The sequence below is a fragment of the Akebia trifoliata genome, chromosome 3, assembly GCF_017979445.1.
Source record: "Akebia trifoliata isolate Shusen 1 chromosome 3, ASM1797944v1, whole genome shotgun sequence".
Classification (NCBI taxonomy): Eukaryota; Viridiplantae; Streptophyta; class Magnoliopsida; order Ranunculales; family Lardizabalaceae; genus Akebia; species Akebia trifoliata.
The window spans coordinates 3,165,843-3,182,078 of record NC_141377.1 but is presented as its reverse complement, the minus strand read 5'-3'; the positions used below and the strand labels follow the sequence as shown (position 1 = coordinate 3,182,078).

Genomic DNA, 16,236 nt, shown 5'->3' with positions numbered 1-16,236 from the left:
TGTGTGTATCCAAACTAACTTAGAAAAAAAAAACACTCAAAATGCACTCACTAACCTGGTATTGCGTATGAAACCATTAGTTTTTTTTTCTTCTCATGTATCTCAAGGAAAATAATCTATGGTTCAATGTACATTGCAATGCCAACGAGTGTCAATTTGAATCATACTGCACGGTTAAAAAAAGAGTTGAATTGGGGTAACATTGAAATTGACATCGTTTGTAATATTGGTGTGCACAGACGAGAAACACCTAATGGTTCTATAGACACATCTATGTCAATAATGTTTAAAACGATGTCAATTTCAGTGTTACTTCAGCATTTTCCTAAAAAGAGAGTTATTAAAAGAGTCGTGATGAATGCACGGTTGGGTATGCGATTGACATGGCAAGGGCACAGAACCACACGTATTTTTCTTATGTATCCCGATGAAAATGATCAATGGTTCTGTGTCTTTGCCATGTCAGCCGCGTATCCAACCACATTCCAAGACCGCATGCATTCATCAATATTCTTATTAAAAAGACGAACGTTGACTTTTGGTCAAGATGGTAGACAAAATCTTGCATTCTCTAGGGGATAACTCTGATATCATTAATTTTGCAAGGAGTTTTTACTAAATTATGAAAAAATAGAAATAAAATAAAAACCCTATATCAATTTTACAAGGAAAGGGTTTAAGAAAGGAACCAGCTTTGGGTTTCAACTTTCAACAGTGTTTCACTTCACAGTTCACATCTACTTCATTTGCTTATGCAAATATTTGCATGGAGAGTGTAAGACTTCGTTTGGTGTTCGAAGATCGACATCTCCTCACCAAGACACAGAAGTCACAAGGACTGAAACGAAGCTGGTTTCTTCTCAAACCAGACCTCGAAACCATATCAGATCTTTCATCAAATCTCAATCGCACCTTCGACCTTCAACACTCTTGCCCTAATGGCATCCTCCTCTCTGTAAATCTCTCTTTCGTTTCTAATTTCAAACTTCATTTCTATTCGAAAATTGACATAAAAAAGTATCAGTTTCAAATTCTGTCGATAAACACTCATTTGATTAGCATTTGTTCTTAAATCGGAAATTTTAGTTGTTAATATTACTTGATTTTGGGATTAAAATTAGCCGAAATGATTAGTTTTTATGGTTAAAACAGTGTGCTTGTGTGCATAAATTTTCCTGTCTTATTTATGGATTTTTCTTTATGTTTATTGGGGCAGTCATTCGATTAGCATTTGTTTCTCAATCAATTCTGCAGTCTTAGTTTTTCTTTTGAGAAGTGAGAATTTTATTCAAGCGAGGACAAGGAGTCCTCAAAGAAAAAAGAGCAGACAAACAACCGATCACTCCCTATTTACATTTTCCCATCTAAACATAAAATCTTCTAAAAAGAAAGCCCTGAACTCCTTAAATTGCTTACACCAAAAGAAAAGCAAACCGAAAATATTAAAAATAAGATCTTTGAAATTGCTCTTGATTCCATCAAACGTGGGCATATTCTTCTCTTTCCATAAACCCCAACAAATTGCAAAGGGAGTTAGGTTCCAAAGAATCTTCAACCTACCAGAAAACGATGGGGACTTCCGACCAAAAAGAAGAGAAACAAACGAGTCAGGATGACACCAAGAAACCTGAAATAAAGAAAGAAAGTAAGACCAAACCCGAAATGCCACCTTACAATGAATGAGAACATGGTCCACAGACTCTCCATTAACTCTACACATGCAACAATAATCGACCAAGAAAAGCCACTTGCACCTAAGAATATCAACTGTTGGAAATTTGTTCAAAGCCGCTAACCACATGAAAAAGAAACCGTAGAAGCCCAGATAAATGAATAAGGGAAACACACCTCTTGGTAGCAGGGGCGGATTTAGAGTGGGGGCTGTGCCCCACAAGGTTTTTCAAATTCTATGGATAAATGTGCTATTGCGACAGATTTTTTTTCCCACTCCTAGTTGCCCCCACAACTATTTTTTTCACTCTTGATTGTCCCTACAAATTTTTTTCTACTCTTGGTTGCCCCCACATGAGCAAAATCCTGGCTCCGCCCCTGCTTGGTAGTCTTCAAGAAGCATATAAAAAGAATTTACCGAGAAGCGTCCGTCAATACAAGGCTTCCAAATCCAGCGAAGGACCTGTGGTGGCTAGAAACTCTATGATAGAGATTGCATCCTCAATCTTCTTCTAAGACCAAGATCCCACGACTCACCCCTCTCATTAGGAAGCATAAGTCTTAAGTTTTATTACTTGAATTTGGAATGAAAACTAGATGAAAGATTTGTTTTGATGGTTAAAACAGTATTTTTGGTGTAAATTTGCCCTTTTATTTATGGAAAGTTTTTTTATATTTAATATAGAGATTTTTTTTTTCCCCTTTTCTTGCAGATGGATGGCTTTATTTTGCCACCCTTTGAGTCAACTCGAATTTTTCAGGATAAAGATATCATCGGGTCAGTACTGTCCATGGACTCTCTTTCTCTCTTGATGATGCTAATTATAAGCTTTTGTTGTTGTTGTTGTTGTTGTGTGGGTGGGTGGGCCCCGTGTGTGTGGGGGGAGGGGGAGGGGTATTTTTGTCGTCAAATATCATTAAATCCTATATAAGATGCTATTAGCAACGAAATCGGCTGTTGCAATGGCAGTTTTAATAGTATGATAGAATTCATGATCTGTTCTGTATAAAAATGAACCCAGGTGCTTTTCATGAAGCCATTGAATATTGGGTTTTCCTTTTAACTTGGGAATTATGATTGAGACTTACAAGAATCAAGATGAAGTCGAAGAGATCGATTTGAGTGCTCTTATCTTATACCATAGAATAGGATACCATAGGCACTATTATTATAACACAGTGGCAAAGTGTTAGGAACTTCAATAATGGGTTGGGCAGTAATGTCTACGGTGATGATGCCATAGACCTGGCCTTCTTGCCATCGTTGACTTTATATCACCAGCTATGCCCTCCTATATGTTGATTTCGTTTCCTTTGCAAGACCCATTCATTGGGAGTTTCCATGCTCCCCACTTAATGAAACCATTAACCAAAATTTGAGAAATGAAAGGAGATTGGGGAAACATAGGTCAAAGGGCTATCTTTGAACTCTTTGGGCATAGATAGGCCATGATATAACGTGGCATGGAACTTATTATTATCATCATTATTATTATTATTTCTAGTTGTTTAGTCACCGATATCTCCAATCGATACAAAAGTAGATTTGATATGATATATTGGACAACATGGAGATGGTGCAATGCCAATAGATTTATGTTGACGAGTGACATGGTATTTGGATGGAGTGGTGGTTGTCACTTCTGACAAGTATGGCATATATTGTGGCTGTTCTCTCCATTGTCTTATAAATCAATAACTCATGCTCCAGCCTATTTAAGACAATTTAACATAGGATTTTGATCTGTTCATATTAGAAATTTAGAATCAGTGATGTAATGTTGTATATCTTAATACATGGATTCAGAATTTTCGTTTTATGCTCAACTTAAATGATTTGATGGTTTCATACAAGTAACATAAAATTTTCTTTCAGAGTGAAGAGGAAAGCAGGTACACTGAAAGATGTTATTAGGAAAGGCGATGAGGAGGCAAACTCTCTTGAGGATTCTGAAATTGTGGAGAAGCGACCTGTTCTAACTGGCGTGAAACTCCTAGCGCTTGATGAGTTTGAAAAGGAGACTGGAGGCTACCAAAGGGAACCCGAAGATAGTGAATCTGATGGCCCTGAGAATGCATTGCATTTGGAAACTCCTTCAAATGGGAAATCAACCTCAAAGAAAAGAAAATCATCAAAGAAACTTCAAAGTGCAAAGTATTTTCTTTTATTCCTTTGCATTCTATTTATTTATTTAATTTTTCTGCACGATCTGTGCTTTGAAATCTATTCATATTTCCTTAATAGTATATGGATTGGATTCTTTTATCACTTGTTCTTATTTCAAATTGTAGGAGGAAGAGAACTAAACCTAATAGTCCTGCAAAATCTCCAAAGGTTTCGATTGAAGGTGCTGAAAATGATATGCATACAGATTCGAATCAAGGTTGTCATCGCAAGAGAGTCCTTTCCCTAAAATCTTCCCACAAAAAGGACAATTCATCCAAAGCAAAGGGAAAGTTGAATATAGAAAGTACTGCTGAAGTTGGTGATAGGGGTACCAACATTGCTGAATCTATGACCAGTGAAGAGAGGTAGTATTTATAATCCATAGCCTTACCATGTTCCCAATTTGCTTCTTTTGTTCACCAATGATACTTATCATATGTGCTAAATTTAAAAACTTCATGGTGATTGCTGGTGTTGTCCATGTGAAAAATATTGACAACGGTATAATATGATTTTGATTTTTTTGAGGTTTGAGCAGTATATTTTAGAAATTGTGCCTGTAAATCTGCATCAAGGAGATATCTGGGATGTATAGATATCTTCATTGAAGTAGATATGTCAAATCTTGATTTTGAAGTTGAGTGGGTTTGGACTTTTTTTTTGATAAGTGTAAAGCTTTATTGATCAAAAGGAAAAAAAGGGAGGAGGCCGAGATGGCCCCCACTACAAACAAGACTAAAACAAAAAAAAAAAGAACAAGAAGAAGGAAAAAAAAAAACGAAAAGAAAAACAAGATGCTCAAAGAAGCCCGAAAAACAACCAAAGAAACTAACAACAAAGAAGATCCCACTTGAAGATGAAATCATCAAAAAACACCCCCTCAAACTCTTTATTCAACTTGCACCAATAAAATACAAGACCCATGATGTCCAAGGCAAGCTCCTAAGTGTCTTTTTCTTCTACTTGGAACACCCTCCGGTTTCTCTCTTTCCAAATACCCCTACAAACTGCAAAGGGAAGAATTGCCCACAAGTATCTTTTTCTTTTGGAGAAAAAAATAAGGGTACCCCCAAGGAAGAGAGAAAGAACTGAACCTGGCATCACCCACATCAATTGAAACCGGTTAAGAAAGAAGGACCAAATAAGAGTAGCGAAAGGATAGTGTAAGAAGATATGATTTCTACTCTCTCAATTCCTCTTGCAAAGAGGAAAAAAAATTGGGGTTGCCAAACCCCGTTTAATGATATTGTTGAGGGTAAGAATTCTATTAAGGCTAGCCGTCCAAACAAAGATCACAACCTTTGAAGGGACCAAATAGCAGACATCGTTATGGAGAAATTAGAAGAAGGTAAAAGGGAATTGTGAAGAGCACGAACTGAGAACCTTTTGTCCTTGCTTCCTATTCACTCTCCTTGATTTTCCTCATTTTCCACAAAAGGATAAGAAGAGGTAAGCTCTAGAAGTGAAGCCACATCATTGATTTTCCTGTCGTTGAAGTTCCTTCTAAATCCCAAATCCCAAGAAATATTGCGCCCATTGTAAGTCAGACAGTCGTGGATCGCTGCATTCTTTTTTGTAGAGTGGGTGTGGATTGACTGAGTTTCCATTTAGTTTTCTTGTTTTAACATAGTGAGCTTATAAAAATTCTTATGAAAGACAGTTGGATGTATCACCTGTTACATTAGAGACAATGATACTGAGGTACTTAAAAATTCCCTAATAAGGGAATTTTAATTTCATGAAATGAGGTTCTTGATTCTTCTTTATTCTGATTATTGGTAGCAGACCAACCAGTACAGCATGAAATGGTACAGGCTAGGTCAGAGGTCCGATCCTACCTGTACCTGTTTTAGCCCTTTGGGATCCTTAAGTATTATCTGTAACATCAGTTTTTCAGATGTGACATTTAGATCTGAATGGATGCCGTGTAGTCTGGAATGGGGACTTGGACCCATCTTCATCATTATTATCAACATCATCATCAAAGCCTTATCCCCAAGATTTGGGTTGACTAAATGAATTCTCTTCCTCCATTCAATTCTGTTCAGAGTCACATCCTCTGCTATTGAGAGGACTTGGACCGTGGACCCTTGATGTGTAATATAAGGAGAGTTAAGCCATTATTAATCCATTTGCAGATCTGACTTGTATTAGCTTCACGAGTGGAATCAGGTTTGGTTCCCTTGACTTGTTGGTAAGGACCACATGCTGTCATGGACTAGTCATATCTGGATAAAGGATTCTAGATTGCACAACATAAAGTCAGAAACTGGTTTGAATTGGATCCATTCTATGCCCTACTAAGCGCGGTTTACTACACCTGATATCATATATACTTAATTGGCAACTTATAGTATCAAAATGGAAAAAGTTCATTGAAACTTTGATCTCTTTGAAGTATGGCACCAATCTGATTGCCCTATATTCTTGTCTGAAGTTACTGCTTCAATTATTTTTATGTTTACAATTAAAATGCTGTGCTAGTAGAGAGTTTGTAGTATTGTGTTCAAAATTACATTCAAACAATCTCTCATGCTCCAATGGGTTAGATTTGTATCCTTTTACTATCCCTGTAGCACACATAATGTAATTATTGTTCTTTTCTTTTGTATAGATATCATCAACTTCAGGAAACTGGCAAGGAAGATGTAGAAGCATCTTGTGTTCCAGAAGGCACGAAAAAGGTTTGGCATTTTTTTATTTATCATTTTTAAATTAGATTTTGACATTTCCGGTCTATAGTATTTGGCATTCACAAAGATGGATGTTTTCTTCATTTGAGTTGTAATTAGTGTAAATTTTACTACTGGAGAAGCTGGAATTAAGGGGTGCCTGAAGAATTTTTTAAAAAAAATTCTTCTCAGTTCTTTTTTATTTTTTGGGGTGGGGATGGTCACTTAGGAGGTTAGTTAGTGGATAACTGCACGAGTATGGATTTCAAACCCCGTGGTATCAATACCCTACAACTTTATCTGATGATGTTATGTATCCATATATGGATCATGTAAGCTAACTCTGCAAAGAAATTGCACTGAATTAGTGCAAATTTTATTCAATGAACACAGATGTAAACACATTTAGTTCAATATATTGTGAAGCCATTTTGTGTAGTTATCTACCAATGGCCTGTGACTATTGTGTGATGCCAGTTATGTCAAGCTGTAAGCATTGAGGGGCACACTATAAGCATTGAGGGGTGTACCATGCACCTCATATATTGGTTGAAGTGCTCTAGGTCTAATTGATCTCCCAAAGAAAAAAGATCTGCCATCGTGGTTGAGATAAAAACATTACAAATTTTTGTTGGCATGTTAAGCAAACTTGGACCAATTGAGTAGCCTTACCTAAGGCAGCATTCTTGAATATCATTCAAAATCACAGAAACAATGGATTTTAGCACTCTTTACATATCACTAGTAAAACTGGACTACGATGCTGCCTTTGAACTTCAATTACTTTGATTTTTAGTATGAGGAGATTAATGCATATAAGAGGCCCATAATACTCCTGTGACACCAAGTCAATTGCATGAGGGTCGTGAGTGTCACATGCATGTTACATAGATTTCTCCTATCCCTCATTTTACATTTACTCCTTATTGCAATCTTCAGTCTAGGCATATGCTCTATCTTATCTTACAAACTCAATCCTCTGCATTTTTGGCCTTTCTCTTGCTCTCTTAGAGCCTCAATTTGCACCAAAGTGCTCCTTATTTATGTTGTTATTTATTTTTCTTTGGATATGGTCAAACATCTCAAAATGAGTTTGGATCCAATTTGCACTATAATATATTTTTTTTGGTAGGGAATGCTATTCCCTCTTGAAACAACGAACAATTTTTAGAAGATTCATTATTTAGAGATATCCTTTTTTCCTTCCTTTCCTAAAAACACCCTTAAAATAGGGGGTGAGTGGTGTTCAGCATGGGGGTGGGTGGGGACATAAAACCTTATCCCTGAAAATTTTCCCTCCAATTGAATGAGCCAGTCCTGTCTGTGAAAAATTAAGGGATTCGATTAACTGAGACAAGAAATATGTTTGCTTGAGTTAACACGTCCCCCATAATGAAGACTTAGGTGAAGAGAGATATTCCTGTTTGAAGGATTTTAATAGCATGGCATTGACTTTCTCGTTTCATTTAGAATTTGATCGGTATTATGTTGTCTTTTAGTTGTTGTAAATCTTTCAGTTACTAAGTTTCAAATTTTTCATAGGGGTATATATATATTTTAAATCTTTTTGATTCCACCTCAAATTTGCCTTCAATTTATTTTTAGATCTATCTCATGCATAACTGATTTTTTTTTATCAGTTCCCTAGTAGAAGTGCACGACGTAAAAAGGCCAAAAGACAATGGCTGCGGGAACTAGCTAACTCTCAAAAGAAAGAGGTATATTTGGCCTTCAGAAGGGCTATGCAATCAAAGCTTTTCTGCCCAATTTAATTCAAGGCGTATCCTTCATAAACCATAAGCTAATTTCTTTATTTTTTTTTGTTTGTTTGCTAATGTCTTTATATTTTTGTTTGTTGTACTTTTTTTTTTTCTTCCAACTGAATCAGAGCCATATGCCTGAAAAAACTATGCCTAAGAAATCTCCGGAACTAGCTAACTCTCAAAAGAAAGAGGTATATTTGGCCTTCAGAAGGGTCATGCAATCAAAGCTTTTCTACCCAATTTAATTCAAAACGCATTCTTCACATAAACCATAAGCTAATGTTTTTATTTTTTTGTGTTTGTTTGCTAATGTCTTTATATTTTTGGGTTTGTTGTACTTTTTTTCCAACTGATTCAGAGCCATATGCCTGAAAAAACTATGCCTAAGAAATCTCCAGAACATCAACAATCAGATTCAGATCACAGTACTGATGCAGAGGCTGAAATTGTTCCCATAGTGGTTAGGCCCGGACACATTCGTTTTGAGCCTCTTGATGAAGGTCTGATTTGATCCCTTTTTAGCCTTCTTTCCCATGTTTTTTGTTCTCATTAATCTTTCTTGCTTTAGAATTTAAATGGGAATTTAAAGCTACTGTAGTTGGTGGTTGCTGAAAAATATAACAAGGTCTACAAGGAAATGAGAGGGTAAATGCCGATCAAAAAATGAAAAAAGAAATGAGAGGATAAATGTGTGTATGTGATATCAAATTATTTGCTTCCATTATAAGGTTGAAAGCTTCTTTTCCAAACAATGAAAAATTAAGTTATTTGTATATTCAGACAAACACTGGCATATCTCCAGAGGGAGAGGTGGTTACGTGGTATATATGCTCTATATTTGTGGTCAAACCTAGGGTTTCTGCTTCTCCTATTCCCTTATTATCCATTCTTGTTCTGTTTTCAACTGCTGGTCCTCAATCTCAATGGTTACAACTGTGTTATTTAGTTGTGGCAAAACCCCATCCATGAATTTGTCAGTCTACCATGACCAGTAGTAGGGGAAACCAACATTTCATAGAAGTGTTTGCACAGACACAGCACTGTCTTTTAAATCACATTTATACTTGGAACTTCCGTGCATCTGATTTCTCTAAAGAAGTAAAAAAAGGCTTAAGGTTTATATTTATAGTTAAAACAGACATGTGTTGGCAGTTGTTCATGGAATTTGATACTCAGATACATAGTTTATAATTAGATGGTTTTGGCCGGTTCAACAAAGGCTGATTACATCCCCAGTTAAAAGAAATATTCCAGTTGAAGGTCTTAAAAGAACGAGAGGAAGACCCAAAAGAACTTCGATGGAGACAGTGAAAGCAGATATGAACTCACTCTCAATAATAGAAGACTTGGCATTGGGCAAAGTGGAATGGAGGAACATAATTTGTTCAGCTGACCCCAAGTCTTTGGATAATGTAGTGCATTGTCGTGCATCTGAAATTCATTTATGATGTATTTATTTCAAAAGATGTGGCATCCTTGTTGTGATGTATTTTACTTGATGCGTCTTGGTATCGTAGTAACTTAACAATTTAATATTGCCTTAATCTGTATTTAAAGGTTTATGTGAAGGTTTTGTCTTGAAGCAAATCGATAATCATGTTTCTTATGTCTGATTCTAAAAATGGATGTTTTCTTTGCACAAATCTAAATTTTCATAATCATGTTCTGCATGTTTTATGCCTGATATGCTATGTTGTTTTGGTGAATACAGATCAGGTTATCCAGCAAACTCAAGATCCCGTGGTGCGTTACCAGCCTAGTGTGTTTGCTTATGCTTCTCATCTACTATGTCTTTGTATATCTTTTATTCCTCACTTGCATCTCTCTTAACTACCCCCATGAAGAAGAATTACCTTTCTGGTGGAATAATATAGAGTTCTCTTCTGCATGTGTGTTGGCTGCAGACTTGCCGCCCTGAAGCATTGGCATAGTTATTGACTCAACTAGAAACTTTTCTAATGTTTATATGGCATATCAGAATGTTTCCGGTGTTTTAATCACCTACTTTTAAGAGGGATGAAATGGTCTGTAGCTTATATATTACACACAAGACACATTAGGGGGTGGATCCACCATTGATCCCTCCTAGGATATCAAGGCTGTTGAGCAATGTAGTTTGGTAGATCATTACTATCTGATATTTCAATGTTTTCCAGACAATTCAGCATAGTTCTTCAACCCCCACCTCCCTCGAAAGAAGGTAATCTATGGGTGGTTAGGATCATCCGATCAAGGTTGGTTCTTTTGAACCGGGATGTTTCCTTGGTAGGAGATACATATTTTTGTCTACTTGCAAATGGTTATTGTATGAAGACTTGGATCTTAGATTTCCCCGTAAAAGTTTTTGAAAATGGCTTTTCTTGCAAAACTTGCTTCATTCCTAAAGCGTTTTTAAGTTTTTGCTCAAGGCTTTTCTCTAGTCTTGCACATTCATAGATCCAATTAGGTTAATTGAGAAATTTAATGTGAGCTGTGTAACATAGAATCAGGACACTTAGATTTCTTTATTTAGATACCCTCTTTTGCTACAGGTGAGTTACCAAAATACCCTACATTGATAAACGCCCAACAGTTGTTTGCATTGTTGCTTGTGCCACTAGCATTCCTCTTTCTTCTCTTCTTTTCCCCTGTTAAATATCTTATATTTAAACTAAGCTAATACGGTTGATTTAGTAAATTATTAGTTTTATATATAATAGAACACCCTCTCTTATTGTTCTTCTTTTCAACCATAGTCTCAATTCATTAATGATTTTCTCCTTGAGATGTGCTCTAGGAAAATTTCCAGTGGAACGGCACCACCAGCAAGAAGAAGGGACAAAAGTGGGGTAAAGAGAATACCTCAGTATCTAGAAGTAATGGTTATAAAGATTCCAGAGAAGACTCTAACGAAAAGCCCACTATTGAAGAAGGGGATCTTGTACATGATCTCGTAGACTTTGAGAAGCTTAAGCCATTGTCTGGCCTACCTAAGGTTTGTTTCCATCAAATGCTTTCAATCTAGACTTACGTAAATCAATATTTTAAAACCTTGAAACTTGATTGAACCCAAAAGTCTGCTATTTGTCGAGTCCGTGAAACAACTAAAACCCAAGCCTTATTGTCCCCCATCCCTCTCCCTCTCCCTCTTGCTTTACATTTTTTCTCTTCTTTTTTTGCTACCTCTTCTTCTTTTTCTGTCTTCATTTAGTTTTCACTCCTTTTTTCCCCTTTATTTGACATGGGTCACGTTGAAAACTTGGCCTAGTTTCCAAGTCAGCTTGTAAAATAGCTAATTTTTATTCTGCAATCTGGGTATCCGTATGGTTTAAAATATCGTATTGATTGAATGTTTCAGTTAATGAAAAAATCGATTCGGTATCGGCCGATGCATTTGATACAAACCAATACATTCTGATACAAACCCAATACATTCCTGAAACATTCAATATTTCTAGGTCAATGTTTCATATCGGTCTGGGCCGATACTGATATGTATTGACCAATACATTCTGATATTTTAAACCATGGGTATACCTGCAAGTCAACAGAGTTAACTTGACTTGACGAGTCTTAGAACATTGCATAAAATACTTGAGACGCTTTTCACCATTGAGCTTAATTGCCCCTTTATTTGTTAGCCCATTCATTATCTTTCTGTTCAAAGTATTGAACTATTGCAACTAATTAATTTTCTTTTCTCCCCTAGATCTTAGTTCTGGTCCTTCAGGAAGATTGGTTTACAAAAGTTCAGAGTTATTTTACAAGATCCCTGCAGTCTGGTCAAACTCACCATGATTTTCCTATCCATTTGGGAACCACGAATAATCATCCACGTTCTCTTTTTATTGCAGGAAGGTGATGTTGTTGCATATCGTTTGGTTGAGTTATCTTCATCGTGGTGCCCGGAGCTTTCATCATTTCGAGTATGGTTTAATAACTATTTGTTAATTGTTTTAGAATGCATGATATGCATGTTGAGTATGCTTAAAATGTTCTCTTTCTTGCTATAGGTTGGAAAGATATCGTGGTATGACTCTTCATCCAATAGGGTTATGTTAGTACCCATTCCTGATTATCCTGTTTTTTCTGACGTGACGAGAGATGACGAGGAAGCGGCACCGCAACCAGATGCCTCCCTTTACAGTGAAGATGGTTCTTTAGAGGTATTTGAGATATTCGTTGTAGGTATTTCCCAAAGGGTATAAAGTGGACTTCGTTGATAGTAATTTACAAAGAGAGCTGCTATTGGCACCACAACTTATCTTTATTACACCCCAATTGAAAATAAAGAAAATGAGTGAATGGTTGAGAGTAAGTAAAAGTTGTGGTGCCAATAGAAGCTCTCATTTTTTTTATTGCGAGATTTCTATTTGTTGGGTTTAGGATTTTATATGAGCCTGATCATAATTTTAAACAACTACTGAAATGTTTGAATGAGTGTTATAATGTTTTGTGCGCTCCAATCCATGGACAGTTAGATGCTGAATTGCAACAATGAACGATTCACCTCTTGTTGATAATCAATTTTTGAAAAAAAAAGTTGACGACATTGGTTTTTCCAGATTGATTTTCCATCACTCATTGACGTTCGTATCTTCAACCATGACAACAAAGATACTGCAACGGCTCCTATTAGACATAAAGAAGCTGTACCAGCTGTGAGGCCCAGTGATGCCAATGAAGAGACACATGCGCCGATCATAGGTACTTACTTCTCTACGCAATGCTTGATGAAATCATTAATTTTAGCCATCCAAACATGAAATGCATCATCTATTACGGAAAACTATATGATTTGTATTAATAATAAATTGTATTTTATTTTCAAATTTTTTCTCTTTTTTTTAGAAAAAGATGGACCAGTGAATGCTTGGGAAGAAATCAGCCAGGCTTTGAGTCAGAAGAAGACACAGCTGTTGCAGAAGGATGGTTGGACCCAAAAAGAGAGTTCAGGCAAGAGTCCATGGTCCTACAAGGCCTTGAGAAGCAGTGCACTAGGTCCAACCATGGCCCTATTAAGAGGTGGAAATGACTTGTGAGTGTGATTTTCGAATCAAGACGATTAGTGTGGTTTAAGCTCCGGGCAAGGGAGGGAGATGATCCAGTTGATTTGGCTCTCTACCATTGTTAACTTAATCGAGGCTTGTAAATCTTTCATGCAAGTGAAGAATCTCACCCAAGTAGTATGGATTATGAAAATTTTGGACTATTTTTATATACATGAATGGTCTTTTGGGAGTCATTCATGCTAAAGATGAGTTGGAATGTAAATTCCAAAGCAAATTCTCCCAACATTAAAAGTTACGCGAGGATCTTTGATATTGAATGTGCACATCTAGATTTAGAACTTCAAAATATTTCATTTATAATGCTGGAGCCCAACAAGGCACGGAGGACACCCCAAGCATGGCTTGTGATGTTCAACATAAAGCCAGTCTCAAGATTCAAGTGTGCCAGTTTTACAACGGTACAATATTATCTGTTTTGAGTTGAAGTCTACACGATTTTAATACGCATCATTTGATGTTGAGTCTAGTTTGTAATGCAATGAATGTTCTCTTGCCTGATGTGGACTAATTATACGCCTCCCTATTATTCCACCCTGTAAAATGACGGTTCCACTTTGATATCACATGATCTTCAGTCCTTTCTATATCCAGCCAATAGTGCACTGACAAGGTCGTGATCCTCCTCACTAAACAGGAAGAATTATCCTCGGCTCTGATATTATGACAAATGCCCTGACCCCACACTTATATGCTATTGTCCGCTTTGAATTGAAGTTCTGCATGGCTTTAAAATGCGTCATATCGTATAGAGTCTGGTTTGTCTTTATAGCTCATGTTCTAAATGTTATTTTGTTCGATGTGGGACTAATCATACTCCTCCATGATATTCCACCCCATAAGTGTGGGTTAGGAGCGTTACAAGTGGTATCAAAGTCAAGGATAACTCATCTTATGAGTGCGAAGAATGTCACGATTTTGTCGGTGTGTCTACCTAGGATAGGGAAATGACTGTTGAAACCGAGAGATTGAAGTGGAGTCATCATGTGCGTTAGATGGAATGGTATCATGTGCATTAGATGGAATGGTAAGGGAAGTTGTGAGTTTAGTATCACATTGATGGGTTAGATGTTCAAAGCCTGAGTTGCAAGGGCTAGCTTGACCCTATCATGTAAGATGTGTTTTAAAGTTGTGTGGGCTAAAACTTAAGGGAAGTTGTGAGTTTAGTCTCACATTGACGGGTTAGACGTTCAAAGCTTGAATTGCAAGGGCTAGCTTGACCCTATCATGTAAGACGTGTCTTAAAGTTGTGATGGGTTAGACGTTCAAAGCTTGAGTTGCAAGGGCTAGCTTGACCCTATCATGTAAGACGTGTTTTAAAGTTGTACGGGGTAAAACTCAAAACGGGCAATATAATTACCTGGTCAAGGGTGGGGTGTTACACCAAGTGTTCGAAATAGAAATAAGCCAAAAAAAAAAAAAAAAATTGGCGTATGAAAATTATTAGACACTACGGAAAAGTATTAGCAAATAAGCAGAAACTGTCTTTGTGCTCATTCAGTTAAATTGGGTCATATAGTTTGTTTGTTTGTTTTTTTTTTCCTTTTTTTCTTTTTTTGAGAAGGTGCTGTTTGTTAAACTGAAAAAAATAAGTGCTGAATAGCATTAAGCGCTGAAACTTATAAGCGCTGAATTTAAGTGCTGAAAAAGTTGTTTGTTTAGATGTTGAATCATGTTTGTTACACATTGCTGAAACTGATAAATTGTCTTTGTTACCCTTACAATCATATTATACATTGTTTACATGTTTCAAATACTTAGTTATATCAAACACAATAAATTATATTATTTTTTATAAAATTAAAATACAATTTATTTTTAAATAATAAATAATACTCAAATAATCTTCAATTTATAAATAATAATTTCTATTTATAAAAACCCACAAATTTCAAATTAAAAATAATAATGTCATACAAGTCACCAAAATTTGAAATCAACTTTAAAAGAACTTAATTTTGGATGAATAATTTTCGATGGAAATGAAGGATGTGTAATTATAAAAGCACCCTATGAATTAATAAGGACATCCCACACTATAGCCATTTTTTATTTGTTTTATATGGGTTAAAGTTTTTGGAATGAGCAAATTTTTAGTGAGGATGGTCTATATGGTCTAGAGATCATCATCACCAAAAATCAGTCTATTTTGAAACTTCTAACTCGTTAAAAATAGTTTTCAAAAAAAAAAAAAGGGATAATTTACGGTTCTTGAACTTGTTTTGATAGGGTTAGAAGTTTCAAGATGTGCTGATTTTTTGTGAGGATGATCTCCTCATTGTAGAGATCATCATCACCAAAAATCAACTCATTCCAAAACTTTTAACCCATACAAGACAAAATAATTTAGCTATGGTGTGGGTTTATTAATTTGTGAGGTGTTTATATACTTATCCATGGGATATAAGAGGTAATATCCTTTTAAGAATAAGGGCATACTTGTCCATGCTCAAAAAAACAAAGGGCATACTTGTCCGTGTTGAAAAAAGCGAAGTGCTTACCGCTTCAGCACTTTTTTTCAGCATCAAAATAGTGCTGAATTTTTTTCACTTATTTCAGCAATAAGCACAAGTAAACAAACGCGCTATTTTGACAAAAGTGCTGAATTTAATTTTTTTCAGCAATAAGCACTGAAAAATAGCGCAAACAAACACCACCTTAAGTCTAGTCTTACTAACATGGTGATTTCAAATCTTACAAGGGTCGTTGAGCTCACCTTTGACATCCAAAAACGTGATCAGATGCCACGAGGATGTAGATCACAAAATTCTATGAACTTAAATTTTTTTTTTTTAAAGTTATTTTTTACCATTAAATTTTAATTTTAAATTTGGGAGTTTGGTAGAAGTTCGATAAGTGTTTATTTCCAAAACCTTGGATCAAGTCCAATTTTACTTTAGGATATGAGTTTTTTC

The 16,236-nt window shown here is 36.0% G+C and overlaps 1 protein-coding gene across 2 annotated transcripts; it reads left to right on the top strand.

Moving 5' to 3' along the window:
• Window positions 1-664: 664 nt before the first annotated feature.
• LOC147405554 (sphere organelles protein-like protein) lies at window positions 665-13,624 on the top strand. Of its 2 annotated transcripts, XM_086433321.1 has the most exons (15): window positions 665-955; window positions 2,385-2,449; window positions 3,548-3,826; window positions 3,964-4,153; window positions 4,184-4,203; window positions 6,453-6,522; window positions 8,151-8,228; window positions 8,399-8,464; window positions 8,632-8,773; window positions 9,985-10,016; window positions 11,050-11,247; window positions 12,107-12,178; window positions 12,266-12,418; window positions 12,818-12,959; window positions 13,104-13,624. In XM_086433321.1, the coding sequence occupies exons 1-15, from the start codon at window positions 767-769 to the stop codon at window positions 13,292-13,294; spliced, it is 1,887 nt and encodes a 628-aa protein (XP_086289447.1). In that variant the 5' UTR covers window positions 665-766; the 3' UTR covers window positions 13,295-13,624. The 2 variants fall into 2 exon arrangements, with proteins under 2 accessions (XP_086289447.1, XP_086289448.1); XM_086433322.1 differs by having other exon boundaries at window positions 666-955; window positions 3,964-4,203.
• The last annotated feature ends 2,612 nt before the right edge of the window (window positions 13,625-16,236 follow it).